The sequence below is a fragment of the Mustelus asterias genome, chromosome 10 (assembly GCF_964213995.1).
Source record: "Mustelus asterias chromosome 10, sMusAst1.hap1.1, whole genome shotgun sequence".
Taxonomy (NCBI): Eukaryota; Metazoa; Chordata; class Chondrichthyes; order Carcharhiniformes; family Triakidae; genus Mustelus; species Mustelus asterias.
The window spans coordinates 61,806,287-61,830,835 of NC_135810.1; the positions used below are offsets into that span (position 1 = coordinate 61,806,287).

The following is a 24,549-nucleotide window of genomic DNA, read 5'->3' on the forward strand; positions in this document are numbered from 1 at the left end:
CCACCATTCCTTATTCCTTCCATAGATGATAGATGTTTGCAGCCTAAAGGGGGGCATTTGACTCAGCGTCTCTTTGCTGAATGTTTGCTAGAGCAACCCAGAATTAAGACTTCGAGGGTTGATTTGGACTTTTGGCGGTGTTGAAAAAATAGATCAGCTGAAAGTATCTGCTGGTACTAGATCAGCTGTCAGTTTTGCACCCTGCCCACTTTTCCTCTCCATTGGATAAGTAAAGGCCAGCTGATCCCTACTACCCATTTAAATTTATTTATTAATCACAAGTAGGCTAACACTGCAATTAAGTTACTGTGAAAATCCCCGAGTTGCCACACTCCGGCGCCTGTTCAGGTACACTGAGGGAGAATTTAGCATGGCCAATGCACCTAATCAGCACGTCTAGACTGTGGGAGGAAATCGGAACACCCGGAGGAAACCCACGCAGACACAGGGAGAATGTGCAGACTCTGGACAGACAGTGACCCAAGCCGGGAATTGAACCCCGGTCCCTGGCACTGTGAGGTAGTAGTGCTAACCACTGTGCCACTGTACCGCTGAGGGTGCTGAAAGTTCAAATCAGCTCTTCACTCCCTTTGTACAACATATCCAATTGGTCAAATATCTTCTTTTCTACAATCACCCGTACTTTTATGCAATCCAAGACCCGTGTACAAGATCAACTGGCAATAGAGAAACCAAGAGAGTATCTACTGTCAATACATGATATTTATAACAATCACAAACCAGCAAATATTGAATATGCCAAACATTTTAAACAGTTTAGTGGGATAACAGTTGCTCACCTGGGCTGGAATTTTCCAGTTGTTTCTGCCGGCAGGATTCTCTGGTCCCGTTGCAATGAACGGAGATTTGGCTGAGCACCTAAATTCTCTGTCCTTGCTCGCAGCATTGGCGGGGAGTGAACAGCTGGAAAATTCTGGCCCTGTAGTCTTTTTATAATGTGGAGATGCCGGCGTTGGACTGGGGTAAACACAGTAAGAAGTTTAACAACACCAGGTTAAAGTCCAACAGGTTTATTTGGTAGCAAAAGCCACACAAGCTTTCGAGGCTCTGAGCCCCTTCTTCAGGTGAGTGGGAATTCTGTTCACAAACAGAACTTATAAGACACAGACTCAATTTACATGAATAATGGTTGGAATGCGAATACTTACAACTAATCCAGTCTTTAAGAAACAAAACAATGGGAGTGGAGAGAGCATCAAGACAGGCTAAAAAGATGTGTATTGTCTCCAGACAAGACAGCCAGTGAAACTCTGCAGGTCCACGCAACTGTGGGAGTTACAAATAGTGTGACATAAATTCTGATTCTAGGATCGCATGATAAAGACTCAGGAGGAAAAAAGCAGAAATATTTATGTGAAATAGTGTGACATAAACCCAATATCCCGGTTGAGGCCGTCCTTGTGTGTGCGGAACCTGGCTATCAGTTTCTGCTCCGCGACTCTGCGCTGTCGTGTGTCGCGAAGGCCGCCTTGGAGAACGCTTACCCGAATATCAGAGGCCGAATGCCCGTGACCGCTGAAGTGCTCCCCAACAGGAAGAGAACAGTCTTGCCTGGTGATTGTCGAGCGGTGTTCATTCATCCGTTGTCGCAGCGTCTGCATAGTTTCCCCAATGTACCATGCCTCGGGACATCCTTTCTTGCAGCGTATCAGGTAGACAACGTTGGCCGAGTTGCAAGAGTATGTACCGTGTACCTGGTGGATGGTGTTCTCACGTGAGATGATGGCATCTGTGTCGATGATCCGGCACGTCTTGCAGAGGTTGCTGTGGCAGGGTTGTGTGGTGTCTTGGTCACTGTTCTCCTGAAGGCTGGGTAGTTTGCTGCGGACAATGGTCTGTTTGAGGTTGTGCGGTTGTTTGAAGGCAAGAAGTGGGGGTGTGGGGATGGCCTTGGCGAGATGTTCGTCTTCATCAATGACATGTTGAAGGCTCCGGAGGAGATGCCGTAGCTTCTCCGCTCCGGGGAAGTACTGGACAACGAAGGGTACTCTGTCCACTGTGTCCCGTGTTTGTCTTCTGAGGAGGTCGGTGCGGTTTTTCGCTGTGGCGCGTTGGAACTGTTGATCAATGAGTCTAGCGCCATATCCTGTTCTTATGAGGGCATCTTTCAGCGTCTGGAGGTGTCTGTTGCGATCCTCCTCATCCGAGCAGATCCTGTGTATACGGAGGGCTTGTCCGTAGGGGATGGCTTCTTTAACGTGTTTAGGGTGGAAGCTGGAGAAGTGGAGCATCGTGAGGTTATCCGTGGGCTTGCGGTACAGTGAGGTGCTGAGGTGACCGTCCTTAATGGAGATGCGCGTGTCCAAGAATGCAACCGATTCCGGAGAGTAGTCTATGGTGAGCCTGATGGTGGGATGGAACTTGTTGATGTCATCATAGAGTTGTTTCAGTGATTGTTCACCATGAGTCCAAAGGAAGAAAATGTCATCGATGTATCTAGTGTATAGCACCGGTTGAAGGTCCCGTGCGGTGAAGAAATCTTGTTCGAACCTGTGCATGAAGATGTTGGCATATTGAGGTGCAAATTTGGTCCCCATGGCTGTTCCGTGTGTCTGGATGAAGAACTGGTTGTTGAAGGTGAAGATATTGTGGTCCAGGATGAAGCGGATGAGATGTAAAATTGCATCTGGAAACTGGCAGTTGTTGGCGCTGAGCACTGAGGCCGTTGCAGCAATGCCATCGTTATGGGGGATGCTGGTGTAGAGTGCTGAGACATCCATTGTGACGAGGAGCGCTCTTGGTTCAACTGCTCCATGTGTGCCGAGTTTCTGTAGGAAGTCCGTCGTGTCGCGACAAAAGCTGGGGGTTCTTTGTACAATGGGTTTCAGGATGCCTACGGACAAGCCCTCCGTATACACAGGATCTGCTCGGATGAGGAGGATCGCAACAGACACCTCCAGACGCTGAAAGATGCCCTCATAAGAACAGGATATGGCGCTAGACTCATTGATCAACAGTTCCAACGCGCCACAGCGAAAAACCGCACCGACCTCCTCAGAAGACAAACACGGGACACAGTGGACAGAGTACCCTTCGTTGTCCAGTACTTCCCCGGAGCGGAGAAGCTACGGCATCTCCTCCGGAGCCTTCAACATGTCATTGATGAAGACGAACATCTCGCCAAGGCCATCCCCACACCCCCACTTCTTGCCTTCAAACAACCGCACAACCTCAAACAGACCATTGTCCGCAGCAAACTACCCAGCCTTCAGGAGAACAGTGACCAAGACACCACACAACCCTGCCACAGCAACCTCTGCAAGACGTGCCGGATCATCGACACAGATGCCATCATCTCACGTGAGAACACCATCCACCAGGTACACGGTACATACTCTTGCAACTCGGCCAACGTTGTCTACCTGATACGCTGCAAGAAAGGATGTCCCGAGGCATGGTACATTGGGGAAACTATGCAGACGCTGCGACAACGGATGAATGAACACCGCTCGACAATCACCAGGCAAGACTGTTCTCTTCCTGTTGGGGAGCACTTCAGCGGTCACGGGCATTCGGCCTCTGATATTCGGGTAAGCGTTCTCCAAGGCGGCCTTCGCGACACACGACAGCGCAGAGTCGCGGAGCAGAAACTGATAGCCAGGTTCCGCACACACAAGGACGGCCTCAACCGGGATATTGGGTTTATGTCACACTATTTCACATAAATATTTCTGCTTTTTTCCTCCTGAGTCTTTATCATGCGATCCTAGAATCAGAATTTATGTCACACTATTTGTAACTCCCACAGTTGCGTGGACCTGCAGAGTTTCACTGGCTGTCTTGTCTGGAGACAATACACATCTTTTTAGCCTGTCTTGATGCTCTCTCCACTCCCATTGTTTTGTTTCTTAAAGACTGGATTAGTTGTAAGTATTCGCATTCCAACCATTATTCATGTAAATTGAGTCTGTGTCTTATAAGTTCTGTTTGTGAACAGAATTCCCACTCACCTGAAGAAGGGGCTCAGAGCCTCGAAAGCTTGTGTGGCTTTTGCTACCAAATAAACCTGTTGGACTTTAACCTGGTGTTGTTAAACTTCTTACTGTCTTTTTATAAAACATTGCGGTAAAAGATTGAAACTGCTTAAGTGTGTAAGTTGCAGCAAAGAATATTTTTTATTCAAGTGTGCTGGCGAGACACAGCCTGGTTCTTAAGGGTGCCTGATACACAGGTTGCATGATATATTTATATATTTTGATTATCATATTTCACTAAATGAGCAGAATTATACAGGTTGCAGATCCCTCTGTTGTCTCAGTGGGAGGATGGCTCAGGTCTGTGATCAAATCCTCTCAGTTCTTATCACACTTTTGCTTACCCATCCTGTGAAGGCCATTAAATTTGTGATTGTTAGTTTCTCGTGCCATCGTGCCAATATGTTGGCTATACTTCCCATCACGCTGAGAAAGAGCTCTGATAATTACTTTTTGTCTACTTTTAAAGCTGTTAATGCAGATAGTTACATTTGCCTACATCAAAGCTACTAATATTCATCTTAATATCAAATTATTTCAGTTACTCCACTTCAACATCAAAATCCATTCAGTATTAACTCCATTCTGAATAATTTGCTCACCACATCACTCAGCCTTATTTTTAAAAAACTAGAAAACACCAAACAACAGTAATAAATAACAGCTATGAGCAATATGCAATGCCAGCTAAGAACTGAACGTTTCATGCAGTTAACTGACACATGGAGCAGAAGATGGAGACAAAGAAGCAAACAAAATGTGATCAAACAGCTGAAACCTTCTTCCTCAAAGAAAAGACTGCTGTGCATTTTACTGAAAAGGTTGTGTTTTCAGTATTGAACTGTGCATTCCTCACAAAGATCAGTTAGTTGTACCCTTGTCTCTGCTTTTCATGGTGTTGTCTTGTTTCAATCAGCTTCCCCAGCACTGTCATTGAGACAGATTTTGTTTGATATGGTCAGTACTTTTAAAGTAAAGCAATCAATGGAAACATTTCAGTGAATTCACAAGTTCTTTTACTGCAGTTGTCATCAAAACAGTTTATTACTAACATATCATGAAAATCTTTGGTAACAAAATATTGACAAAAAATAATCAACAATGAAATTTTATGGAAATCATAAATACTTCAAATACTAACATGAACCTCCACGTTGTTTGTCATTTAAAGTTATTGCCTGAAGCATCTATGCCCTTTATTTCAAATGTATGAAGCACCCAAGAGGCTTTAGAAACTTGAGTACTTTACTACATGTCTAGGATCAAGGATGATAAATATCTGAAAATAGAGTGCATACGTTTAATGTCTTTTGATTAAATTCTGTGTACCTTTTCTGTTTTTCACCTAGGTGCCACAGCAATCTTAATTCCACGTCTTGATTTAGTGATTGCATTTGTTGGAGCAGTCAGCAGCAGTGCTTTGGCCCTCATCTTCCCTCCCTTGCTGGAGATCATCACTTTTTCTGGAGAAGGAATCTCTCCCTGGTTGCTCCTGAAGGACATCTTTATAGCACTGATAGGAATCATTGGCTTCTTGACTGGAACATATGTGACTATTGTGGAGATCATCTACCCAGAGACAGCATCAATAATTAAACCGATCTCTGATCCTTCCCTCAACTTCAACTCTACTGTACTGAACTCTTGGGCTAATAGTTCAAGCTCATGAGCTAAAGGTGCTTTAGGGCTGCTACCTTTAGAGGAATTGTGGAAATGATTTACAACTATGTCTTTTATATAACAATGAAGTGAAAATGGAAACAATACATTGAGTATTAAGCAGACATCTGAGAATCTGGTTTTAGCTGCCTTGTAAATTCTTTGTTTGTTTTGAAAATGTTCATACAATGGGCTCTCTTTCTTTATTAACATATACTTTTTGCCTCCTCTCCCTCTCTGACATTGCTGCTCTGTGGCCATTGTAAAATATAGATGGGTGACATAGGTTGATTTGCAGTCTAGTATTCCTCACTCCTTGTGGGGAAATGTCTTCCTCCTGCTTAGCACCTCTCTTAGGTTGTGCTGAGATTAGAAACCTAAGAGTTAGTGAGTTGTTAGGGAGTTGTAAACGTGAATCAATGTAGTAACATTCCTTGGTACGGTACATGATAGATTTCATCCCTGTGCTTGTATCTCATTGTTTTATTCATAGTGATTTAAGTCATGTACAATACAAAAACACATAGATTTACGTACAGAAAATGGGATGTAGTGACTTGACAGTGTTCTTGCAAGACCATTACAGTCCTCTGGTTCTGTCATTCGATGAACTAATCTGTACAATGCCAGTCCCTTCAGAGCATTGCTACAACAGCAGAACAGTCAACCCAGTATGAAGTAACTGGTGAACTGAAAAAGATTAATATGGATAAGATTTTGTATCACTTCAAATGTGCTCTGCTTACCTCCTCCACTGCCTAATGTCCCCAAAATAAACTTTTAAATGCAATTTGGCAACAAATGAGATCTGGTTCTATTCAGTAGCCTCCATATAAATGTCATGAACTCAAAGCTGACGTGCTGTCAACCCAGCAGCTCCAACTGAAACTTGCTGCATTCCAATTCTCCGCCTGAGGCTTGATTTCAAGCTTCGGATTTGAATATTACCAATTGGAAAGTTTTCAAGTTCTCACTTGGATCTCAAGATGGACATGCAATAGTGGCTCTGACGTTATAGTGGGGAGGGAGAGGGGGGAGGAGCAAAGGTGGGAATCATCAAGGCATTGTGCTGCATCTTATGTTGCTAACATTGATGACACACTCAGGTCCTTCGCATGTCCCACCCAAACACCTGAAGGAGGTTTGAAGATAACAAAAACAGGAATATTGGAAGGGAGGTATGAAAACAAGCACAATCGTAGCCAAGCCCTGCAATTCTTTGAGCTCTAAGCTTTTAATATGAAACAGAAATGAATGGTGTCTTCATTAATTTGTAATCCATATAAAATCCTCTTTGTAACAAGCTGTTCCTCATTGTTCCAAAACGTAATTTATTAAGAGAGGGTTTACTATGCAAAAGGAAGCAAGCAAAATGTAGGTTTCTGAATATAATTATAACATTTCTAACTGCAAAAATGTTACACTCCATAATCTAGTTATATAAAAGTTGAGATTCTGACACATAGAAAACCTGGGGATGTGTAATAGATTTAAATATTTCCTTCCTAAATTAGCAAGATAGTCTGACCTCTAATAAGGGGAAAAACATATTTGTGTGTGTGGAACTTTCTGACATCTAATGAGAGTCAAATTTAGATGGTTTAGAAATAAGGTAATCCACCTGCTAAAGGATTCAATCTATGTCATATTTTTACAGATAACATTCATTAGTGATTGTCACGCATTCTGCTATATTGAACTGAAGCATTTTATTTGTTCATTCTAAAACCAATTCACAGCAATTAGGAAGAACACTGCACCAGAGATATTTAAATAGATTCTCAGTTTCATTCAGATAAGTCATTGGTTAGTGAGTTTAGACTCCTGAGGACTTCTAGGCCTATTTCTGTCTATTTTGACTACTCTAGTGGAGATCTCAAATTGTGGAGCGTTAATTCTGGAGCTGCAGAGCAATCTCTGCCCAGGGGCTGGTGAGGAAAGTTGCCCTTCCAGCAGGAGTATGTGGCTCAGTCTGCCATTGGGGCTGTAAGAGGGTTAGTGTAATGGACCAATGTGCTGAGACCAACAGCAGCTGGAGAAGAAGTATGTATAGGAGCGGAGGAGAAAGGAGGTCTTACACCATGCTCAGTCTACAGGAACAGAGGGTCAAACCTTTGATAAAGTATGTCCAGTGGCTTTGCTTCACCAGAGATCCTGTGACAGTGCTATGTCATCAGCATCATATACAGCCTGCAAGAGGTAATTATCTCCAAACATCTGTGCTCAGAATCATTGCAATCTGTGACAAATACCACTAATATCATTGGTCAATTTGCATTGCATTGCATCACATCATCAAGCAGGTGACTAATGCGCTCTGGACTAAACAAACCTCCTCAGTGGAACCTCTCCTCAGTGGAAAGTAGGAAGCCAGGGCTCGAGAATTAACCAAGATACAGGATTTCTCCAGGTGCAGGACATAATTACCTAAACCCTTATGGATGTATATGCTCCATATAAAGGAGCTGGAATTTACATGAATAGGAAGGACCTCCACTGTCTCAACTCAAGGAACTCTGGTGTTGTCACAGAGACAGAGGAGTGTTACTGTCATAGACACTCCTATACAGAACACTGATTGAGCAAACAATTGGGAGCTTGAAACAGAGGTTGCAAAAACAGTGGAACTGACCAGGGATGAAGCTGTTGTAGATCCAGTATTTTGTAATGAAGCTGGGTTAATAGGTAATGTCGTAGTAAAAGATCCACTGGGAAATAATGATCATAATCTCATTGAATTCCATGTTACATTTGAAGGTGACATACTCCAATCATAAACAAGTATCTTAAATGTAAACGAAAAGTCAGTTAAATATATAGGAGAGGAAAATTGGCTAAGGTTAATTGGTAAATAGACTAAAAGTTATGGCAGTAAATAAACAGCAGGAAACGTTTAAGAAAACCATTCAAAATATTCAACAAAAATGCATTTCAATTAGCGAACAAAAACTCAGCAAGAAAAGACCCATCTGTGGCTCACTGAGGAAGTTGAGAATAGTTTTGACTAAAAGAAAAGGCTTACAACGTTGAAAAGAATGATAGCAAGTCTGAGGATTTGGACTGTTTTAGAAATCATCAAAGGACCACTAAAACATTGACAGAATGGGAAAAAAATAGAATGAACGTAAACTAACCAGAAGCATAAAAACAAATTGTAAGAGTTTTCATGAGTATATAAAAAGGAGAATAGTTAACGTAAACATTGGTCCTTTAGAAAGAGACAGAAGAAATTATCATAGGGAGTGAGGAAATGGCAGGCATTTTGTGCCTGTCTTCACTATAAAAGACACTTTGTGCATACCGTAAATTGAAGGTAATCCAGAAACAAAAAGAGTGAGGTCATTAGTGGCAATAGACAAAAAGTACTGCAGAATTTTAAGGGCTAAAATCTGACAAATCCCCGGAACCTGTTGACCTACACCTAAGGTTCTAAAATAGATAACTGGCCGATGATTTTCCAAAATGCCTTAGAATCAGGAATTGTCCCATCAGGTTGGAAGTTCACAAATATGTAACCCCATTTTTAAAGAAAGGAGAGAGAAAGCAGTGAATTACAGACCAGTTAGCCGAACATCAGTCATTAGTTAAACGCTGGAATCTATTGTTCAGGAATTCTTAACAATGCATTTGAATAAATACAGTATGATTCAAAGAGCCAACATGATTGTATAAAGAGAAATCAAGAACACCATGATCTGCCATGATTATACTGAATGCCAGAGCTGGCTCAACAGGCCATATAGTCAACTCCTCCTATTTCTTGTGTCCTTCTGTTACAATTCAGAATAAACTGTAAAATGAGAGAGCATCCTTATTCAAATCCCTACTGCCTGCCTTAACTATGCTTTTAGCTAATCTGGTGTTCCTACAGAAAGTTACCTCGGTGACTATGGACACGTATTGGATTAGGAGGTAGGTTGGGGATCAGACATTGACACTGTCATTCTCAGACAGGACTGTATGTGTTTCACCTATGATGGTACAGCCATTGAGATCCAGCCCAACCTCAGCTGTCTCACTGCCCTGTGTGACAAAAAAGTTCAGGGGTGAAGCGATGTTTGAAAGCCCCAATCTTCTACCTTAGACAATACCTCTTGAAATGTATCTGGATCTAGCCTATTTTCTGGGTCTTGGATTGCACTCCTGTCCAATTTGCAGCAGTGGCGTACCAGAGAGCCTGTCCTTTTTGAAGCTACATCACTGGAATGAAATTATATTGGAGTAGCTTTGCTGTAAGAATTTTAACCCAGCATTGCTAAACCAAGATGGCAAGATTATCTATTAGTTTCACTGTTACTAAGGCCAATCATGTGAATGAGAAAATAAATCAAATTGAAATTCATTAACATTACGCACTGAATGATAGATATCAGGTATAAATTGGTTCCAAGATCATTAATTTTCTAGCACTTGATAAGATAAACAGTATGCATAATTTCCTGAACAGTGCAGAATATGCAGAATTCCTGAACACTAGCATAATTTCTGATAGTGATTTTGATCTTTCGCATCATTGTCACATAAAATTGATATTTCACAGATGTGAAAATGCAAGTTTTTTTAACATATTTTGGCAGAATCATAGTTAACTCTCAGCAGTGGTATGCACTTTTCTAGAATGCTTTTAAAATTGAATTCAATAGTTCTGTCAGGATTGCAGTCAGCACAGAATGAATCATATATGTATCCCAATATGTTCAATTGCAGGCGTATAGAAAAGCAACATAATTCAAACCACCCTGTGAGCCATCTGCACAAGTGAAGGCATTACCATAACTGTAGGTGGCAAGTTATCATTGTGGTCCATCACAGCAACATATATTCCTGTTTCAGAGCACAGCGGCATAGACCCATTAGAAGAGTCTTATCTTGTAATGTATTACAATTTTTGGTACACATCTAATTATCAAAATAAATACTAAATTTAAAAAGATCTCATTAGAAATATAAGATATTGCAATCTTTTGAATCCATCTGAATAGCTTTCACATTCTTGTATTTTCTTTCTTACAAATGTTTCATTAGTTGTGCATCTCTGGTGACTTAATATTATCCACCTTCAACAGTTGTACAGCCAGGTTTAAGATATTGTATTATTTCATGTCAGACTAAGAAAATACTGATGTAGCCCAGAATGATTAGTTTCTTCTGGTTCATTCCCCATGATCTTTTATTGTTTGAGGGCATTGGTAGATAACTTGATTGTTTGCCTGTAATGATCTATTACACATTTACTTTTAACCTGATGATATGTTAGAACTCAACGACAGGCCAGTTCACCACAATCATGCTATATATTGTCAACCTGCCTGATTAGATAAACAGCTTGTGTTACAGATCTCTGTAATATGATGATAAATAGTGCATTGTTGCAGATGAAGTGCACCATATCTGATATTTGGTAAGCCCTTTTAAAATGAATTAATGTATTTAGAAGACTTTTGTGTAAAATATTTTTGGAAAATTTCAAATATATTTGCTTTTGTAAGATTTCATAATTAGAGATGTCATTTTTTTAGTGTTGCAACATAATTACAATAAATGTTTGTCTATCACAGAACTTACAAATGAGGCACAGATGATCATTTTGTTAGATCATGGTGAGAGTTCATTTTCTTAAATACTCTAACTATTAAAGAATGTGAATTGAGATCCAATACAATCCAAACAAGATAAATAGATCATTGAAGTGAAAACTGAGCAGTTACGACAAATGTTTATCTCTGAAAATATTACATAATTTTTTTAGATTTATCAGTGGACCCATTAAGCTTCTAGTTCTTGCAAACCGCAGCTTGATGGTAGAGTAATGATAAGTAGGAAATCTACAGGAATGGGAATTAGGACTCAAAACATCTGTGCTGCATCCCTGAAATGTCCACAATAGAAGCACATAACCCTTTCAGATCCTTTCCCTTATCCTGCAACTGCATGGAAGTTTAGATAAATGGTCACATATGCATTTGTTATTTCCTACACTTGACCTTACCCCTGTTCAGGGATTCACATTCACACCTGGATCACTTACATGGTGTCAAGCAATATATCTTCAAATTCTGTTGAAGGGAAAGACAGCATAAATATTTTGCAGTTTGGAAGACAGGTGGTTGTATTAATGTGCTCATAGAAACATGATTATCACAATCGGGTCAGTTTTGTAGTAAATGTTTGTGGACTGTCAATACTGAGGGGAAATAAAGTTTCCACACAGTTCGGTGAAGAAATAACAAAATAAAAGAACAAATAATTTTAAGTAAAAGTAAATGAAACAAAACAGAATGAAAATCCAGGACCTTCCCACCTCAGTTTCTCCACTGGACGCAAGGAGTAACTGAGAGAAATGTTTTGTCTCAAACTAATGATTAAAATATAAGAATAAAATATTTATTAGTGTCACAAGTAGGCGTACATTAACACTGCAATGAAGTTCCTGTGAAAATCCCCTTGTCTCCACACTCCGTCGTCTGTTCAGGTACACGGAGGGAGAATTTAGCATGGCCAATGCACCTAACCAGCACATCTTTCAGACTGTGGGAGGAAGCTGGAGCACCCAGAGGAAACCCACGCAGTCATGGGGAGAACTGTGCAAACTCCACACAGACCGTCACCCAAGTTGGAATTGAACCCAGGTCCCTGGCGCTGTGAGGCAGCAGTGCTAACCATTGTGCCACCCGATTAGAAGTACGTGAATTGTTATTTTTAAACACAAGTAGCCGATTGATATCCAGTGTGTTTAATGCCCCTAACTTTCCTTGTCTGGAATCACTTTAAGTCCAGATGTTGATCTAGTAATCACCCCTCCCGAATGAGCATTCCTCATTTCACAAGTTACCTTCTTAAAGAAAAACAGAAAATGCTGGAAATACTCAGCAGATCTGGCAGCATCTGTGGAGAGAGAAACTGAGTTAATGTTTCATGTCTATAATCTTACATCAGAACAAATGCTGAGTATTTCCAGCATTTTCTGCTTTTATTTCACATTTCCAGCATCTACAGTATTTTGCTCTTGATTTACCTCCTTAACTTTGTGTAAATTGTTAACTATTACCCACAATGTGGTTTCCTTTGGGCGTATAAACTGCAAACAACAAAACCATGTGTTAAATGGCTTCCTTTGTAAACCAAAAAAATTGACTCTAGTCCTTCATTAGTACATAAGCATTATTTTTCCAAGTTTACTTATCGATCTTTCCAGAAACTTGCTAACTTGGTTTTTAATTCCAAGCTATACCATCAACTTAATTGGTCCTTACTCACCTTGAGCAGAATTCTCCCACTTTGAAACTAAGTGCAGTGGTTGGCAGCTCCGGTGGCACCTGAACCACTGATCAGAATAGTAGGATCCCGTGCCAGATTCAGCACTTGGAACTGCGTTTATTATGCACAGGTGAGTTCCCCTCTGACTCTCCTGACAGGCCAGCAGCTGATTCGTCCGCCCACCCTCAGTGAATGGGTTTGAAAGTCCCGGAGCCATATTTAAACACCAGTCCAGCACACTCACGTCATTCTCTCCAGCCTACCTGTCTTCACCAGACTAGTCATGATGTGGAGATGCCGGCGTTGGACTGTGGTAAACAGTCAGAAGTTTAACAACACCAGGTTAAAGTCCAACAGGTTTATTTGGTAGCAAAAGCCACACAAGCTTTCGGAGCTCCAAGCCCCTTCTTCAGGTGAGTGGGAATTCTGTTCACAAACAGGGCATATAAAGACACAGACTCAATTTACATGAATAATGGTTGGAATGCGAATACTTACAGCTAATCAAGTCCTTAAGATACAAAGAACGTGAGTGGAGAGAGCATCAAGACAGGCTAAAAAGATGTGTATTGTCTCCAGACAAGACAGCCAGTGAAACTCTGCAGGTCCAGGCAAACTGTGGGGGTTACAAATAGTGTGACATGAACCCAATATCCCGGTTGAGGCCGTCCTCGTGTGTGCGGAACTTGGCTCTCAGTTTCTGCTCCGCGACCCTGCGCTGTCGTGTGTCGTGAAGGCCGCCTTGGAGAACGCTTACCCGAATATCAGAGGCCGAATGCCCGTGACCGCTGAAGTGCTCCCCAACAGGAAGAGAACAGTCTTGCCTGGTGATTGTCGAGCGGTGTTCATTCATCCGTTGTCGCAGCGTCTGCATGGTTTCCCCAATGTACCATGCCCCGGGACATCCTTTCTTGCGGCGTATCAGGTAGACAACGTTGGCCGAGTTGCAAGAGTATGTACCGCGTACCTGGTGGATGGTGTTCTCACGTGAGATGATGGCATCTGTGTCGATGATCCGGCACGTCTTGCAGAGGTTGCTGTGGCAGGGTTGTGTGGTGTCGTGGTCACTGTTCTCCTGAAGGCTGGGTAGTTTGCTGCGGACAATGGTCTGTTTGAGGTTGTGCGGTTGTTTGAAGGCAAGAAGTGGGGGTGTGGGGATGGCCTTGGCGAGATATTCGTCTTCATCAATGACATGTTGAAGGCTCCGGAGGAGATGCCGTAGCTTCTCCGCTCCGGGGAAGTACTGGACGACGAAGGGTACTCTGTCCACTGTGTCCCGTGTTTGTCTTCTGAGGAGGTCGGTGCGGTTTTTCGCTGTGGCGCGTCGGAACTGTTGATCAATGAGTCGAGCACTATATCCTGTTCTTATGAGGGCATCTTTCAGCATCTGGAGGTGTCTGTTGCCCATCCTCCTCATCCGAGCAGATCCTGTGTATACGGAGGGCTTGTGTGGCTTTTGCTACCAAATAAACCTGTTGGACTTTAACCTGGTGTTGTTAAACTTCTTACTGTGTTTACCCCAGTCCAACGCCGGCGTCTCCACATCATGACTACCATCGACACCGCAAACCGCCGGCTCCAAGTGGAGAGGATCTCCAAGAAGATTGCGCATATCGACACAGACATCAAGTTTCTACAAAGATGTAAGAAAGCAGTGAAGTAGGCCATTTTCCAAAAGCCCATATTTTTATTATCTCATCAATATTCACCTCATTAAACATATTCATTTATTGGACTGATTGGCACCATTCATAACGTGCCCACAATGCAGAGGGGAACACCTGAATGGACATTCGTTTAAATCCCCCTCTGCACAGCTGAGAGACCTTTAATTTCAAAGTCGACAAAAGATCCTTATTCTGCCCAGCAACAGCACGAAGCTGCATTTTAAACCGGCCTTTGGCTAGAAGATCGGGATATCTGCGAGTCAAGACCTGGAGTGGGTTATATGGCATAACCGGACTGTCAATAAAATATTCCAGGAATAAAATGGCCAAGGCAGGCAGAGAAACTTAATAAACTAGGATAAAAAGAATAAAAGATTAGATTAAATCCCCCTACACACAGCAGGACAAAATGACATTAACACCTAATCTCGCAAGCATAGAATACAGACACAAAACAGTAGAGATCGATTTAGATAAGGGGACACATCGAGAGGATAATGGGAAACACATTAAAACACCGGGGCAAGAACAGGCAGTCCCATTAACACGGACACACACCATACAGATGCAAATTGACAAGTCTCTCAGGGAACTTCCTGACCAGACAGGCCACTTTAAAAGTATTGTAAAAATGTATGAGCAAATGTTCCCGCTCGAATTTGGATCCCTATAAATATCCAGAGCAAATGTATAACTATTGAGATCAACGTGGCCAAGCACTGTTTCTAAGCTGGCTACAGGGGTCTCCCTGGGTTCCCAGTAATTGTACAATAAAGAAAAACGCTTTGAACTTTGCCTTGCGACTCGACTTCCTTGAATGCACTGGTACAAGGGATTTTTCCCTACAACAGCAGACAAGATACCGAAAGGCCTACGGATCACGAACCCACTCAGGTCAACCTATAACACAGATTACGCTGAGAGACTTTGCCGTTGCACCTCTCTCACACTCCTCAACCACCTCGTACACCAGCTCTACAGCAAACGCCGCAGCCTGGAAACCAAGATAGAGTTCATATTCTCAACTTGCGCTCAGGATGCAGACCAGCTGCGAAACTCTGCCAAGCAGACGAGACAAAGGAACTACGCCATCTACATGCACACCAAGAACAGGAAACTTGAGAAACTCGGCATCACCACCAGCAGCAACCAAGCCTCCCCCGGTACCACAGTAGAAAACAGTACCACTGCAGGGAAGTCCATTGTCAACTTGTCCGACTACACACTTCAACCAGATGAAATCGAAGTTCTCAGCCGAGGGCTTGATTTTTGCCCCACCACCAAAATAGACCCCATCAGTCTCGCAGCAGACACAGAGGAATTCATCAGGCGAATGAGGCTGAGGGAGTTCTTCCACAAACCCCAAGAGGCCAACAGCGAACACAATGAGACAGCCAATGAACCAGAACAGCCGACAGAGAGATCCGCAGTGCATCCGAAGAGGAAAGAGTCGAATTGGACTCCTCCGGAAGGCCGCTGCCCTCGACTTGACATGTATGCCCAAGCCGTCAGGAGGTGCGTCAACACCAAATTCATCAGCCGCACTCACAAGACAGCCCCGAACATCACCCAAGCACAACGCAACGCCATCCACGCTCTCAAGACCAACTGCAACATTGTCATCAAACCAGCAGACAAAGGAGGGGCCGTCGTCATATTGAACAGAACGGATTACTGCAAAGAAGTGTACCGACAACTGAACAATGAGGAACACTACAGACAGTTACCTGCAGATCCGACCAAAGAACACCCGTCAACTCAACACTCTGATCAAGACCTTTGATCCGGACCTTCAGAGCACCCTCCGTGCTCACATCCCACGTACTCCCCGCGTTGGAGATCTCTACTGCCTCCCGAAGATACACAAGGCAAACACACCCGGCCGTCCCATCGTATCGGGCAGTGGGACCCTGTGCGAGAACCTCTCCGGCTATGTCGAGGGCATCCTGAAACCCATTGTACAAAGAACCCCCAGCTTTTGTCGCGACACTACGGACTTCCTACAGAAACTCAACACACATGGAGCAGTTGAACCAGGAGCACTCCTCGTCACAATGGATGTCTCGGCACTCTACACCAGCATCCCCCACGATGAAGGCATTGCTGCAACGGCCTCAGTGCTCGGCGCCGACAACTTCCAGTTTCTAGATGCAATTTTACATCTCATCCGCTTCATCCTGGACCACAATATCTTCACCTTCAACAACCAGTTCTTCATCCGGACACACGGAACAGCCATGGGGACAAAATTCGCACCTCAATATGCCAACATCTTCATGCACAGGTTCAAACAAGACTTCTTCACCGCACGGGACCTTCAACCGATGCTATACACTAGATACATCGATGACATTTTCTTCCTTTGGACTCATGGTGAACAATCACCGAAACAACTATATGATGACATCAACAAGTTCCATCCCACCATCAGACTCACCATGGACTACTCTCCGGAATCGGTTGCATTCTTGGGCACACGCATCTCCATTAAGGACGGTCACCTCAGCACCTCACTGTACCGCAAGCCCACGGATAACCTCACGATGCTCCACTTCTCCAGCTTCCACCCTAAACACGTTAAAGAAGCCATCCCCTACGGACAAGCCCTCCGTATAAACAGGATCTGCTCGGATGAGGAGGATCGCAACAGACACCTCCAGACGCTGAAAGATGCCCTCATAAGAACAGGATATAGCGCTCGACTCATTGATCAACAGTTCCGACGCGCCACAGTGAAAAACTGCACCGACCTCCTCAGAAGACAAACACGGAGTGGACAGAGTACCCTTCATCGTCCAGTACATCCCCGGAGCGGAGAAGCTACGGCATCTCCTCCGGAGCCTTCAACATGTCATTGATGAAGACGAATATTTCGCCAAGGCCATCCCCACACCCCCACTTCTTGTCTTCAAACAACCGCACAACCTCAAACAGACCATTGTCCGTAGCAAACTACCCAGCCTTCAGGAGAACAGTGACCACGACACCACACAACCCTGCCACAGCAACCTCTGCAAGACGTGCCGGATCATCGACACAGATGCCATCATCTCACGTGAGAACACCATCCACCAGGTACACGGTACATACTCTTGCAACTCGGCCAACGTTGTCTACCTGATACTCTGCAGGAAAGGATATCCCGAGGCATGGTACATTGGGGAAACTATGCAGACGCTGCGACAACGGATGAATGAACACTGTTCGACAATCACCAGGCAAGACTGTTCTCTTCCTGTTGGGGAGCACTTCAGCGGTCACGGGCATTCGGCCTCTGATATTCGGGTAAGCGTTCTCCAAGGCGGCCTTCACGACACACGACAGCGCAGAGTCGCTGAGCAGAAACTGATAGCCAAGTTCCGCACACACGAGGACGGCCTCAACCGGGATATTGGGTTCATGTCACACTATTTGTAACCCCCACAGTTTGCCTGGACCTGCAGAGTTTCACTGGCTGTCTTGTCTGGAGACAATACACATCTTTTTAGCCTGTCTTGATGCTCTCTCCACTCACGTTCTTTGTATCTTAAAGACTTGATTAGTTGTAAGTATTCGCATTCCAACCATTATTCATGTAAATTGAGTCTGTGTCTTTATATGCCCTGTTTGTGAACAGAATTCCCACTCACCTGAAGAAGGGGCTTGGAGCTCCGAAAGCTTGTGTGGCTTTAGCTACCAAATAAACCTGTTGGACTTTAACCTGGTGTTGTTAAACTTCTTACTGTGTTCACCAGACTATTCAGGATGTCAGCAATCCAGAGGGAAAAGGATAGCAGCCTCAAGAAGAAGTCAGTTCCTCGATTCAACCAGCTCCCTCCGAGTCCATCACTTGTGAGGCGCCCATACTCCACGTGGACCTCTACCCACTGCATCAGAACTTCATCCATCCTCTTCAAATGATGTGTTACCTCTTTGACCCCCTTGTGAATGAGCTTTCCATGTAGCCTTCTCAGCTTCCTACCTTCCCTCTGTCTCCATCCAGCTACTTGCCCATCTGCCTGCTATCAGGAGCCCTAGCCCCCCACCCCTTTCACAGCCTTCCCTTCACATTACCTCCCCGTCTTTACTAGGCCTCACCCCATCCACCTCCCCAGTTGAAATTTGGACCTTAGTTACAATGGCAGCATGAATCCCACAGCAAAGTGCTGCCCAGGTAGACACTGCTGTGTGACACCAGGGTCAAGGAGACCCCTGTAAGTTTAAGTTTATTTATTAGTGACACAAGTAGGCTTACATTAACACTGCAATGAAGTTACTGTGAAAATTCCCTAGTCACCACACTCCGGTGCCTGTTCGGGTACACTGAGGGAGAATTTAGCATGGCCAAGGCACCTAACCAGCTCGTCTTTCAGACTGTGGGAAGAAACTGGAGCACCTGGAGGAAACCCACACAGACACGGGGAGAACATGCAGACTAATCACAGACAGTGACCCAAGCTGAGAATCGAACCCAAGATCCCTGGCGCTGTGAGACAGCAGTACTAACCACTGTGCCTCATGCTGCCCAGTCCTGGCACAGTACAGCTCCGCCTCGGTATCACAGGAGGGTCCATGGGCCCAGCAGCACTGTGCTGTCCATGAAGAGCAGCTCGGCATGGAAATGGAGGCAGGATCCGGTCTGCCCCGGCAGAATGGTGTACAGTGCATTAGGAGCAGAGCAACACTCTGGTAGAAAGACTTTGTTGCGCTCTCCCCGAAGTCACTGGAAAACTGAGGACTGCCTTGCGCATCCCACTAAATAGTAATCGGGGTTGATGCCAATGTAATTCCAGCAGGCGTCATGCAATAGGCCTGATGGACTGCTAGTGGGCAACTGTTTTAATGAATATTCATGAGATTCAAATGAATACAAATGGTGTTTGCGCCACCTGCCAGTGGGAACAGTGACCTGCCATTAACCCACCAATGGGAGAATTGCAATGGGATTTTACACTGGCGAGTTTCTGACTTCTTGGCTCCTGCCAGATTCTCCACGTCTGCCCACCACCAAACCTGCCTCAGGCTTGTTAAGAGAATTCTGTTCCTTATTTAACAATTCCTAACATCCTGTGGATTATGTTTTTTCTTTCATGAGGTGTGAATATCTCTGGCAAGACAAGCATTTGTAGCTGGTCTATAATTGCCCTTGAGAAGGTAATGGTGAGCCATCTTCTTTAACTGCTGTAGTCCATCTGGAGCTAACACACCTACAATGCTATTAAGGTGCTGTTATCATTACCAATATTTTAAAGTCATCCTGTCAATTTTAACCAGCCAGTCTCAATGACATCCTCAGACTGTCTATAGAGTTATTTATTTTTAGTGATAGCTGTGACTGGAGTGAAGACATGAAAGCCTGCCCATCATCTACAAGGCACAAATCACAAGTATTATGGAATACTTCATGTGCTGGGATAAGTGCAGCCAAAAATACTCAAAAATTGTGACTTTGATTTGATTTGATTTATTATTGTCACATGTATTAATATACAGTGAAAAGTATTGTTTCTTGCGCACTATACAGACAAAACATACCGTTCATAGAGAAGGAAACGAGAGAGTACAGAATGTAGTTTACAATCATAGCTAGGGTGTAGAGAAAGATCAACTTAATGCAAGGTAGATCCATTCAAAAGTCTGACAGCAGCAGGGAAGAAGCTGTTCTTGAGTCGGTTGGTACGTGACCTCAGACTTTTGTATCTTTTTCCCGACGGAAGAAGGAGAAAGAGGGAATGTCCGGGGTGCGTGGGGTCCTTAATTATGCTGGTTGCTTTGCCAAAGTGCAGATAGAGTCAGTGGATGGGAGGCTGGTTTGCGTGATGGATTGGGCATATTCCCTGGGCATTGGAGCCTGTGAAGGTACTGCCAAAAATTGCCCCACTTATCCTGGTCATTGGGGGAGGAGATAGAGTGTGCAGCTCTGTCAGAGGAACCACATGCAAGAGCTGTTTCACAGAGGACAACATTTGGACAGAGTAAAGTGTGCATTCAGTCATCAATGTATTTTTTTGGTTCATGCTTTGCAAGGTATCAGCCATGTCATTCAGGCCATTGGTGAGGGACAATATCCACTTGTTGGGCTGCCATGTATGACTCTCCATGAGTGGCACGGTGGCAAGCATTGCTGTCCCACAGTGCCAGGGACCTGAGTTCAATTCCGGCCTCAGGTGACTGTGTGGAGTTTGCACATTCTTCCCATGTCTGCGGGGGTTTCCTCCGGGTGCTCTGGTTTCCTCTGACACTCGAAAGATGTGCGGGTTAGGTTGATTGGCCATGCTAAATTAAAGGGAAAGAGCATGTAAAAATACAAGGACAGTGCTTTAAACGTTAGGTTAAGTAGCTGCATCCTCCTCCCACCACCTTCAGGACACATAACACATTGTTTTATACTTGGCACCGTAGTCTATTTATATATTTTCGGTAATTAACGTTTCTTTAATTGCTTTAAAAATATAAATTGCATTCAGGTCCCCTGATCATTGACATTTGTATTCCTGATGCCCATTTTGGATGGTTATACATTCTATTGTTGTAGCTTTCCCTGCATTTGAATACTGCTCAATTTAACACATTAGTGCTGCACACAAACGTGCTGAGACACCAGGACAAGTGCAAAAGGATTTCTCAAAACATTTACACTGTGAGAGCAGACATGGCACTGGGTGCAGGGATCATTTTCAACATTGATGCTCATTTGATTTATTATATAAACTTTGTATTTATAATAAGTGTTTTTTTTTCTGTGTTCTTCATTATGACTTTTGTTAATGCGCTTTATCTGGTTTTGGACCCTTTACAGCTTCTCTTTTCTAGCGCTGCCTGATTGTAAATTGAAATTGCAGAAAGCAGAAGGTGCTGGCAATTTTTCCACGCTCCTATTCATTGGTTTAATAATCTGAGCAAATTCAAAAGAATGTCTCAGTGACTCATCAGTAAATGAATGGCCTGGTAATCTGGAAAATAATTAACTACTGCGGATTGCTTCTGTCTTTTTAAAATATATTTTAAACTACCAAACCCATTCTAAAGGTCTTCCTTTTCAAGGGCAGAATTTTATGTCTCCCAAGCGGGCACACGCGTGGCCTGCTAGTCCGTTAAATAGTGCGTCATAATATTGGGCATGTATCCAGATGTCATCACACACTCATGTGATATTTCATTGGACAAGCGCAGATGTGGATTGGGTACACACCTCCCAAACATTGGGGAAAAGATTAAAGGGATTAAAGCTCCAGTTGACTGGAATTTCATGTTGCTCGTGCTCATTGCATGGGCAACATGGGCAAGCAGCCAACGGAACTGATATTTTCAAATTTGAGTGCAGGATAGAAGGCCCCTGCTGGCAACAATGGTTGAGGAGTTAGCCATTTGGAGGGGTGAGATGAGGTGAGGTGAGTTGAGGTGAGATGAGGTGAGGTGGTCTTCTGTGGAAAGAGTCTTTTATCGGTTGTATTCATCAGAGTGTGGAATTCCAGCAAGATTTCTGTTGGTTGGCACCAGAGGTTTGGATTCCTCTATCACCCTTTGCGCATGAGTGAGCCCCGTTAGCCAACCAATGGGTATTGTTCACTCAGCAAGAAGCACCTCCTCCTCTGAGGAGGAGCAGAAACAAAGATTAAAGAGGCCTGCTGATCGCAGGCATTCCCCTTGGGCAGAGGCACAAGATGCTCAGGACTTTCATAAAGGGCAAGGAGACTGCCCTCGCAGAGGATGCCGCTACTCAGCTGCCAGGATGTGCAGGCATTGATCCGACGACCTGGCTACTGGGGTCTATGGCTTTCAAGGGAAGCAGCGATGAACGTCTGCCAGATGATATCATGGATCATACCACCAAACGCCCCCCTCCCCCTCTTCCCCCCTCCTCTCTCCCCCTCCCCCTACCTCGCCCCTCCCCCCACCTCCCCTTCCCCCTCTCCTCCCGTCCCCCTCCCCTCTCCCCCTCCCCCTCCCCACCTCCCCTCTCCCCTCCCCGCCTCCTCCCTCCTACCCTCCCCCCTCCTCCCCTCCCCCTCTCTCCCATCCACCCCACCCCCCTCCTCCTCTTCTCACCTCCCCCCTCCACCCCCTCCCCCCTTCCCCCTCCCTGTCCCCTCCTCCCATCCCCCCATTCCCGCCTCGCCTCCCTCCCCTCTCCTCCCCTTCCCCGCCCCCCCTTCGCCCCCTGCCCCCCCTCCACCCTCCGCCCCCCCCCCCCCCCCGCCTCCCACTAGTGCCCACTCACTAGTCACCTGTGCTGAGTGCAGAAGTTAATTGAACCTTTTCCAGCACTGGATCAAATTTCTCTGGACGCGATCATGCCCACTGACCTCCACTAGCACCTCACTCCATGCCTTTTGGTGAGCTGGGGTGGCCTTCTCCTCCCATGCCTCAGCATCAGAATCCCTACAGAATTCCCTCCCGCCAGCTGTAGCCTCCTGCTGCTACCTTGGTTCGCACAGGCCTTCTTCTGCGGCCTGTAGAGGTTGCTTTGAAAGTTGGTGGTGGGCTGCCATTGGATATGGCGCCCACTGCACACCCACCTCCGCCAGACTCGCTCCACCAATTCGGCTGTGATTCCTAATATCACGAGTTCCAACTGGATGTGAGCGGGAATGGGATACATGGCCACTTCTGGTTCCACCCATCGATAGTGAAATTCTACCCAAATCTTACAGTGCACATTTCCAGAACAAAAGAAATAATCCCATCGCTGAAGAAATCCTGTCAAAACATTTCGGAAAATTTCAGAAAACATGGAGTTAATTTGTATTTGTTCATTATAAATGTGACAAAATGCCAGCGTAATCAAGGACCCCACACACCCCGAACATCTCTCTTCCATCTTCTTTCGTCAGCAAAAAGATACAAATGTCTGAGATCACATACCAACAGACTCAAGAACAGCTTTCTCCCTGCTGCCATCAGACTTTTGAATGGTCCTATCATATATTAAGTGGATCTTTTTCTTCACCCTACCCATGACTTTAATGCTATATGCAGCATCCTCTCCTTTCTCTCTCCCCTGTGTACTTTATGAACGGTATATTTTGTCTGTGTAGTGTGCAAGAAACAATGCTTTTCATGGTATACCAATACGCATGACAATAATAAATCAAACAAAATCAAAAATCAAAACTATGGAACCAAATAATGATTCTTACTCTCCCTCCATCCTAATCCCTTCCAATCTCCTCTCCTCTGCGCAACCCACAGTCCCTGCCGCCTCCCTCCCAACCTTCCCAGCGCCAGCACAGCAATGAATTAAATTAACCTGATAGACTGGTTTCAAAAATGAATGCTAAGTTCCATTTCATTTTAAGTCAATCTGTCAGGTCCTAGGCTCTAGCTGCTTGGCATGGATGACAGATAAAGCGTTTCAAACTCTGAGCCAGGGTCCCCCCCTCACCCCCTCATCCCCCAACCACCCACCCATAGGGGTTTTGAACTGCCTGCACCTTCCTCTTCTGGGCCTTGGTTGGAGATACCAGAACAGCACGCCAGCAGCACTAAACCCTTGTTCAATTTCTTCCTGCGGTGCACTGACCTTCCCCAAACTGCTGAGTTGCAGACCCTTGCACTGCTGGGAAAGAAGCATTGGTGCGTAAAATGACTTTTTAATTGTCTTTTTAGATGCATCAATTGAGCCACTGGTGTTCACCACTGGACTTGCAAACTGTCCCTGGGAAAGTTGGAACAGGAAAGCATCACACCAGGGCGTCACCTGATGTCATTTCCAGCACCACAGCCACCCTCAGTCCCCCCTCCAATGGCCTAGGAACATCCCAGCCATGGAATCAGATTTACAGGAGGGGCAAAACTAATGATTGGTTGGCACCTCTTTAACGAGGGGTTTGATGGCATGGTGCTTTTAATCATGGGTTTATTTGATGTGTCTGTGCTTACCTCACTAGTCAGTTTGACACCAGGAAAGAGACGGGGTTAAATTGTAGCATTTCAAAGCATAAGAAAATGAATCACGTTTCAGGAAGCAGTTGAGGTTTAAACTGTGGAGA

At 44.5% G+C, this 24,549-nt stretch overlaps 1 protein-coding gene across 2 annotated transcripts in view; it reads left to right on the top strand.

Annotated features, from left to right (window-relative positions):
• The window catches only part of LOC144499630 (neutral amino acid uniporter 4-like), a 340,726-nt gene extending 329,513 nt beyond the window's left edge, over positions 1–11,213 (top strand). For both annotated transcript variants that reach the window (XM_078221802.1, XM_078221803.1), the window contains one exon: positions 5,345–11,213. In XM_078221802.1, coding sequence (XP_078077928.1) covers positions 5,345–5,664 — 320 coding nt within the window. In that variant the 3' untranslated portion in view covers positions 5,665–11,213. The remainder of the gene's footprint in view (positions 1–5,344) is intronic.
• The last annotated feature ends 13,336 nt before the right edge of the window (positions 11,214–24,549 follow it).